The following is a 7,626-nucleotide window of genomic DNA, read 5'->3' as shown; positions in this document are numbered from 1 at the left end:
GCAGCATTTGTCACACCCAGAGCCCGACCATGGAGCCTCCGCTGCCTACTCCGATGCTACTGCTGTTGCTGCTGCTGCTCTCCAGTTCCGCCGCGCTCCCTGCACCTCCTAGGTGAGCGGGATCGGGATCCGTTTCATCCCGGCCACGCCCACACCTCCATTATTGACTCTTATGGCTCCACCCCTCCCCAGGACCCCAAGACACTCAGACGGAACGTTCACCAGCGAGCTCAGCCGCTTGCAGGACAGTGCCAGGCTGCAGCGCCTGCTGCAGGGTCTGGTGGGGAAGCGCAGGTGAGCCAGCGCTAGGTAGAATTTTCCAGACTGGCTGGTATGGGACAGGCCTGCCACATCCCAGTACACCACTAATTCTATTTTGGGCTTGGGGGTTGGGGGGTGTCAGTGAGCAGGACACAGAAAATATCCCAGACAACAGCCTGGCCCGGTCCAAGCCCTTAGAGGACCAGCTCTGCTTGCTGTGGTCGAACACTCAGACCCTACAGGACTGGTGAGCTCTCTCCATCCTCAGCCAGATTCCTAAAGTGCCCTGGCCAGGTGGGTGTCTGCACTCTGATGGTCACTCACTAGCCCCCTCACCACCTATCTCCTTCCACAGGCTTCTACCCAGGTTGTCCCTGAATGGGTCCCTGTCTCTCTGGCTGCCTCCTGGACCAAGGCCTGCTGTCGACCGTTCAGAGTGGACTGAAACAACCAGGCCACCCAGATGAGGGAGGAGGGAGAGTCTCTAGGACCCTGGCTGGAGTAGGGATTGGTTGTCCTTAGCATCAATAAAAAAGGAATTTAGACCCTGGTCTTTTAGCTCATGGTGTGTGATGTCTGATAAAGTTGAGGCAGCCTCTGCTCTGTGAGCCTGGCAGACGTGGATAGATCCAGCCATCTCATTCAGTGGCTAGGACCACACCCAGTTGCCCTTTGAACCTGGGAAGCCAGCTAGGACATTTCTTATCTCTGGCATCAGCTGAACCCCTCTTTCCCAGCTGAATTCCCCAGAGTCCCACCATGCCCTGTGGTCCATTTAGCAAAATTTCCAGGGATCAGACACTCCCCACCCTGGTCTAGCCATGTGGTCAGGGTAAATGAAGTAGTGAGGGGGGGCTCAGGTGGGGCCATGGGAGTTACTTATGAGTGAGGGGACCTGAGTGCATCCTGGTTCTACATGTCTAGGTGGTCAGGGCCCCACCCTGAGACCTGACGGTGATATCATCTCCCAGTAGGCAGCCGTGGGACCAGTGAAGGGTTGTGAGACAGTGCTCAGTCGTTACAGAGGCCTGGAGCCTCAGGAAGGTTTTCAGGCATCTAAAGCAGCCAGCCCTGCAAAGACACACAGTAGTGAGGGCTGTGCAGGCCCTTTCAACAGAACACCCCCTACCACCCTCCTGACCTTCTTCCCATCTCTGAGGCTTACAGGCGAGAGGAGAGGAAGCAGATCTAATGGAAGCCTGGGCTGTGTCCTCACCAGGATTCCTGTCTTCCATCAGATACTGGCTCCCCACACCCCAGCTTCTGACTGTGGCTGAAAGGTCCTATCTGCATCCTATCACCCACCAAGACTCTGCCAGGCCCTACCCTGGGGGAACAGCTGTGTTTCTCAGACAGCAGGAGCATACTGGGACACAGCCATTTTTCCCTGGGGAGTGGACGAGGGAAGGAAGGCAATATGACATAGCTCCAGGAATTTTGCTAGAGAACACTGAGGAGAAAGAGACAAGATGAGGGACACCTTGATGAGGGCTATAGTAGACCCAAGACCAATGGCTCAGTCTGTTCTTGCTCCCAGCTCCCCACAGCCCTGCCCCAGCTCCCCAGACCCATGGTTCCATCCCACAGGCCTGCTTCAGCCCCCAGCCCTGACTCAGCCTCCTTCAAGATCTATGGCCCCAGAGCCTTGCCCTGGCTCCCCACACCTATTCTCCACTCCTCCTTGTTCTCAAGTTTCTTACACCTTATGTGTAGTGCCTGTGGGTTGAGTCCCCAGCTAACTTCCTGGAAGTCCAGGCCGAAATATGACCTCATGTCCCCTGTTAGTGCCGGCCAGCGTGAGTCCCCTTGATAGAGGCCATCTGTAAAGGGTCATAAAATGAGGCGGTGCCTGGCAGGGGCGAAGGTCGCCAAGGCAGGAATTGTACCAGCCCTGGAATCAAGCAGGCTGGACCCTTCTTCCAGGTGACAGCTGCCGCCATGGGGGCTCCGGCCCTCCTGTGGCCTCCCCTGCTGTTGCCATTGCTCACAGTGCTGTTTGGCCAACCTCCGGGGACCTTGGCCCAGACCCAGGGTATGTGTTGGGCAGGGGCAGGACAGGTGGGTGGCAGAGCTCTGGTGGGAGGAACCAACTTCTCCTTTGCAACTTTCTAGTCTGCACTATGAACGAGACCATATTTAGAATCGAGGAGAACACCGTTGTTTCTCAGCCACTGGTGAACATTTTTGTCCCAGACGGCCTGCACGTAACCCTGGGACCCTCGTCCCCCCCTTATGCCTTTAAGATCGAAGGAAAAGAGCTGTTTCTCAACATGACTCCAGATTATGAGGTACAGGCTGTAGGCTGGATGGAATGTGCCTTCATGGGGACATACCTGGGCGGGCCCCCTAACCTGGGGAAGATTCAGGGAAGGAGGGGCTGAGGGATCTATAGCCCCCCCCCACCAGTGAGGAACCCTTCAGGCCCTGTGGTTGGTTGGTTGGTACTGAGGGGAAGGGCCGTAGGGGACAAAGCTGCCAAATGCCCCCTGCACCCAGGATTCCCCACAGATGACTGGGGCGCTGGAGTGGTACCTGCTCTCTTAGCCCTACTCTCCTGTGCTAGAGCAGCTCCCTATGTGGCAAGTGACTCATAGGGCCCCTGGCTTCATCCTCAGGAAAACTCATTGCTTCAGGCAGATGTGGAGTGTAGGAGAGGAGACACTGTGGTAAGTTAACCCCAGTACCTGATCGCCCCTGCCTTCTGTCAGAGTACCCCAAGACCACTCCTCCATAACCTCACTCCAGGGAGTCTGAACACCAGCTCTCTCCAGGCCACTCCCATGCCTGCTTCTTTCCGTCCAGACTCTTCCCTGAGCTCCAGATTCAAAGTCAGCTAACTTAGAGCTGTGTATTAAGTCAATACCCTGAGACCCTGAGTCTGCCTCTCATCCCTCTCCTGGGAGACACCCTCACCTGCCAGCCACGTAGGTCACCCCACCCAAGGCACACTGTCAGCATTGTCGGTTGTGCCTCAGTTAGAGTCAGACCTCTTCCTACCTCTAGTCCCGTGGGGCCTTGGTCATCAGGTCTCCTTTCTGACCCTGCCTGCAGAGCCATCTGCTCCCCTTGCCCTTGGTCCTCCTCTATTCCTTCCCCCAGAGTGAATTCCTAGAGAGTTATAACCACAACCCCGCACAGCCTCACACAGAGACTTCCACACTTTCTTACCGGATGCCAAAACTAAATGCACAGGTGGGAGGGTGAGGCTAGGGCATGCAGACACTGATCTGGTGTGCAAATTCATTTTGATGCCTAACCCTCCTACTTTATGCTGTCCCGCTACCCTATCCCATACATCATATCCCTCAGGCTCCACCACAAGTCTTTTACTAAAGGAAGCTCGAAGAAATAACAGGCCCCACATAATTTCTGCTGCACCATAAGCAACTCTCACACCCTCCTACCCAGCTCCATAACATGTTACTACACACACCTTGGGCCACATCTCTAATAGATAGTAATATTTAAAAACAAAACAGAGCTGGGCGTGATGACGCACGCCTTTAATCCCAGCACTCAGGAGGCAGAGGCAGGCGGATTTCTAAGTTCAAGGCCAGCCTGGTCTATGGAGGGAGTTCCAGGACAGCCAGGACTACACAGAGAAACCCTGTCTCGAAGAAAAACAAAACAAAACAAGACAAAACTTATTTTTTAGGTTTAGTTTAGTGGTAGTATCTGCCTAGTATGATTTGAAGCCCTGGGCTCCACCTTCAACACACGAATATACTTCACACACATACACAGACACACAGACACACAGAGAGAGACACACAGAGAGACAGAGACAGAAACAGGAAGACAGAGAGAGGCGTGGACTTGATATCTGTTACACCTGAGAAGAACAGCTTTCTCTCTCTGTCTTCCAGCACCTGGCTGTGTTCGTGTCTCCCTGGGTCTCAGGAAGGGTTCTCTCATGGGATAGAGCTGTTTGTTTTTTGGTTTTTTGTTTTTTTTTAAGATTTATTTATTATTATATTTAAGTACACTGTAGCTGTCTTCAGACACACCAGAAGAGGGTATCAGGTCTCATTACGGATGGTTGTGAGCCACCGTGTGGTTGCTGGGATTTGAACTCAGGACCTTCAGAAGAGCAGTCAGTGCTCTTACCCGCTGAGCCATCTCTCCAGCCCTGAGCTGTGTGGTTTTAACCTATTTCTCCAATCTTCCCTTGGAGCCCTGTTTCTGAAGCCATGAGATGCTGGTTTTCTCCCTTTGATGTGTTGCTGGATGTGGCCCTGGGATTGTCATTATTTCTCTTCAGCACACCCACCACACACATGTGGCCACACTCTAAAACTTGTTTTTACAGTCTGCGTTCCTCCTAGAACAGGAGCTGACAGGCCACCACATTGTTGCTGCCACCGGTGTCTGTGGAATGAAAGGGAAAGAGTGACTGGCTGACTGACTGAATGAACGAACAGATAAGAAAAGGAATGAATGAATGATGGGACATCAGAACATTGCTCCTCAGCCAGGGACTGACTTTGGTGACTTTGCTGCAGGTGGCACAGCTCAAGGTGTTTGTGGCTGTCCTGGATGTCAATGACAATGAGCCAAAATTCTCCTTTGCAATCAAGGAATATAAAGTATCAGAGGTGAGTCCAGTCTGAAGCAGTGCTGTCTTGAGTATGCAGGAAGCAGGGGGACACAGGGTGTCTGGGGGACATCAGGAAGATCTATAGACAGAAACCATAGCATGGCTGGACCAACCTCCTCCTCTCCATCCCCAGGACACCAGAGTGAATACAACCATCATCCCTGAGTCACAGCTGAAGGCTACAGATGCTGACAAAAATGACATCCTAGTCTACACTCTGCAGGAAGTGACCCCCGTCAGTGCTCCCCCATTCCCACTCATTATTGACAACCCTCACTCTATCTGATGCCTCCAGGCCTCAGTTTCTCCACCTTCCAGAGTCCCACTTCCTTCCCCTCTACAGAATGCCAGCAAGTTCTTCTCCCTGGAGAGCGTAAACTACCCTGCTCTGAAGTTGGACAAGACCCTGGATTTCTACAAGAATCAGAATATGACCTTGAGGCTGCTGGCACGGGTAAGCGGATCACATCTTCCTGAGTCCTGGGTGTTCTGGGTCCTGTCCAAGCTGGGCCTGACCTATCAGGGGCTGGCTGTCACTACAGGACACTTGGGAGGAAAATGTAAAGCCCAGCCACACGGCCACTGCCACCCTGGTCTTGAACGTGCTGCCAGCTGACCTACGGACCCCCTGGTTCCTGCCATGCTCCTTCACAGATGGCTACATCTGCATTCAGGCCCAGTACAGTGCGGTTGTCCCCACGGGACACAAACTGGTAATGGGGAGACCCAGGGTCAGCCTTGAATCTAGAGCCAAGTCAGAAAACATGCAGGGGAGGGATCCAGCCATGGTCCTGAGCTCCTGGAGAGGCCTGCGGACAGTTCCGTGATTTAAGAAACAAACATGAACAATCAATCAATCATCAGTCAACAATCAATCATTAACTATCCTTCTCAGACAGGTGGGGCTGGGGCAAAAATCAGTGAGGAGTGTGGATCCTATGATGTCAGCTGGGATGTGAGGGCTTCAGGGGCAGGGCTGATGCTAATAAGGGACTGCTAAGTCCTTGTCTAGCTGAGAGCCTCCTCTGAGGCCAGTGGTGCCACTGGACAGGGTGGCCTGTCAAGCCCACCACAGCCTCCACTGTGCAGAGGGGCATACACTGAAGCTACAAGCCTTCCTTCGTAAGTTCTTGTTGCCACTGAGTCCTTCTGTGGCCGCAGCTCTGTCCCAAGCAGGCACTGCCCCTCCCTCCAGGCTCCAACTCACAGTTCAGATCTTGAGGGACAACAAGAGAGTAAGAGTGGGGCTCTGAAACCTCAAGATGTCCCTATCCCTACAGCCGTCCCCCCTCATCTTGAATCCTGGTCCCATCTATGCTGTGGACGGAGATCAGGCCATTAACCAGCCTATCATCTACAGCATCATTGCAGGTGAGTGAGGGCTTAGCCCCACAGCACCTGGAGCCCACAACAGAGGGACCAGACACCAAGCTCCACCCCAAATTCTCCCAGGAAACACGGATGGCACATTCATCATCAATGCATACGATGGCAACCTCACGATGGCCAAAAGTATCCCGAGCCCCATGAGGTTCACCCTCCTGATCAGGGTGGGTACCAGTACTAGATGATGGATGGGTCCCCTGTGTCCCCAGCTTTGTCCCCAGCTGTGTCCCCAGCTGTAGCTCCATTAAATCCGAATACCCACTCCTGCTTCTCCTGACTTCTCAGGCTGATCAGGCTGACATGGCTCGATACTCAGTGACCCAGGCCATCGTGGAGGCTCGCAGTGTCACTGGGAACCCACTCCAGTTCTCTCAGAGCCTGTACTATGGCACAGTGGTACTAGGATCTGATGCTGGCACAGCAGTGAAGGACAAGACCTTCCCTTCGGAGATCCTGAGGATCCAGGCTCAGTACCCAGGCTTCCCGGTATGCAGTCCCTCCCTGTTCACCTAGGAACCCTATAAGTATACCTGGACCCTCTGGCCTCCTCTCTCTGTGCAGACTGCTTGGGGTGCACAGTAGGGCACCAGACCTATGTCTCACTGTAGTGCCTCATCTAGGACCTCAACTCAGCTGTCACATATCGAGTCACCAACTCCTCAGAATTCACGATGAATAAGGATATCATGCTGACCGCTGTGCCTATGGAGGAAGCGAGAACCATCCGTGTAGAGGTGGAGTGGGGATAAGGGGATCAAAGGTGTGGGGGTAAAGAGGGACCCAAGAGGAACAAGCCCCTTTCCTGACCCAGGTAGAAGCTAGCAATACTGTGACTAAGGACACAGCCACCGCTGTTGTTGAGATCCAGGTGTCAGAGCGGGAACCGCCCTCCACAGGTGAGCTCCCCAGGGCCTCCCAAGCAGGGTGGCTCCTCCTCTGGGACAGGCATATCTGGGGACAGAGGCAAACCCAAGTTTTGTACATGCCACCACCAGAGTCCCCCAAACCCCCAGAAGCTGGAGGAACGACTGGGCCTTCAAGTAACAGCACTATGGAAGCCCCCTCGACCTCTGGGACCTCTCAAAGACCTACCACCACCAGCTCTGGGGGAAGTGCTGGCCCATTCCCGCCTGGTGGCACAACTCTAAGCCCACCCACCTCTGCCTCATCTGTACCTGGGGGGTCCCCTACTCTTGGAACCAGCACCTCTCCCCAGACAGCCACTCCTGGTGGGGACTCAGCACAGACCCCCAAGCCAGGAACCTCTCAGCCGACAGCCCCTACTTCCACAACAAGTACCTCCCCCATGACAACCTCATCCAGAAGTGACCCAACACAGAGCCCCAAGCCAGGAACCTCTCAGCCGACAGCCCCTACTTCCA

At 54.1% G+C, this 7,626-nt stretch overlaps 2 protein-coding genes across 5 annotated transcripts in view; both read left to right on the top strand.

Moving 5' to 3' along the window:
* Nucleotides 1–812, top strand: Sct (secretin). 4 transcript variants are annotated; one of them, XM_021219096.1, is made up of 4 exons: nucleotides 1–112; nucleotides 193–294; nucleotides 411–508; nucleotides 617–812. In XM_021219096.1, the coding sequence occupies exons 1-3, from the start codon at nucleotides 30–32 to the stop codon at nucleotides 457–459; spliced, it is 234 nt and encodes a 77-aa protein (XP_021074755.1). In that variant the 5' UTR covers nucleotides 1–29; the 3' UTR covers nucleotides 460–508; nucleotides 617–812. The 4 variants fall into 4 exon arrangements, with proteins under 4 accessions (XP_021074755.1, XP_021074748.1, XP_021074740.1 ...); XM_021219089.1 differs by having other exon boundaries at nucleotides 404–508; XM_021219081.1 differs by having other exon boundaries at nucleotides 404–508; nucleotides 589–810.
* Nucleotides 813–2,137: 1,325 nt separating this feature from the next.
* The window catches only part of Cdhr5 (cadherin related family member 5), an 8,270-nt gene continuing 2,781 nt past the window's right edge, over nucleotides 2,138–7,626 (top strand). Inside the window, exons 1-12 of the mRNA XM_021215447.1 lie at nucleotides 2,138–2,293; nucleotides 2,374–2,549; nucleotides 2,877–2,927; nucleotides 4,764–4,856; nucleotides 4,992–5,093; nucleotides 5,202–5,312; nucleotides 5,401–5,571; nucleotides 6,139–6,229; nucleotides 6,311–6,408; nucleotides 6,530–6,730; nucleotides 6,865–6,978; nucleotides 7,056–7,140. Coding sequence (XP_021071106.1) covers nucleotides 2,200–2,293; nucleotides 2,374–2,549; nucleotides 2,877–2,927; nucleotides 4,764–4,856; nucleotides 4,992–5,093; nucleotides 5,202–5,312; nucleotides 5,401–5,571; nucleotides 6,139–6,229; nucleotides 6,311–6,408; nucleotides 6,530–6,730; nucleotides 6,865–6,978; nucleotides 7,056–7,140 — 1,387 coding nt within the window. The 5' untranslated portion in view covers nucleotides 2,138–2,199. The remainder of the gene's footprint in view (nucleotides 2,294–2,373; nucleotides 2,550–2,876; nucleotides 2,928–4,763; nucleotides 4,857–4,991; nucleotides 5,094–5,201; nucleotides 5,313–5,400; nucleotides 5,572–6,138; nucleotides 6,230–6,310; nucleotides 6,409–6,529; nucleotides 6,731–6,864; nucleotides 6,979–7,055; nucleotides 7,141–7,626) is intronic.

Source organism: Mus pahari, chromosome 1 (assembly GCF_900095145.1).
Source record: "Mus pahari chromosome 1, PAHARI_EIJ_v1.1, whole genome shotgun sequence".
NCBI lineage: Eukaryota > Metazoa > Chordata > Mammalia > Rodentia > Muridae > Mus > Mus pahari.
The sequence above is the reverse complement of the archived record's forward strand: the minus strand, read 5'-3'. Positions and strand labels throughout refer to the sequence as shown.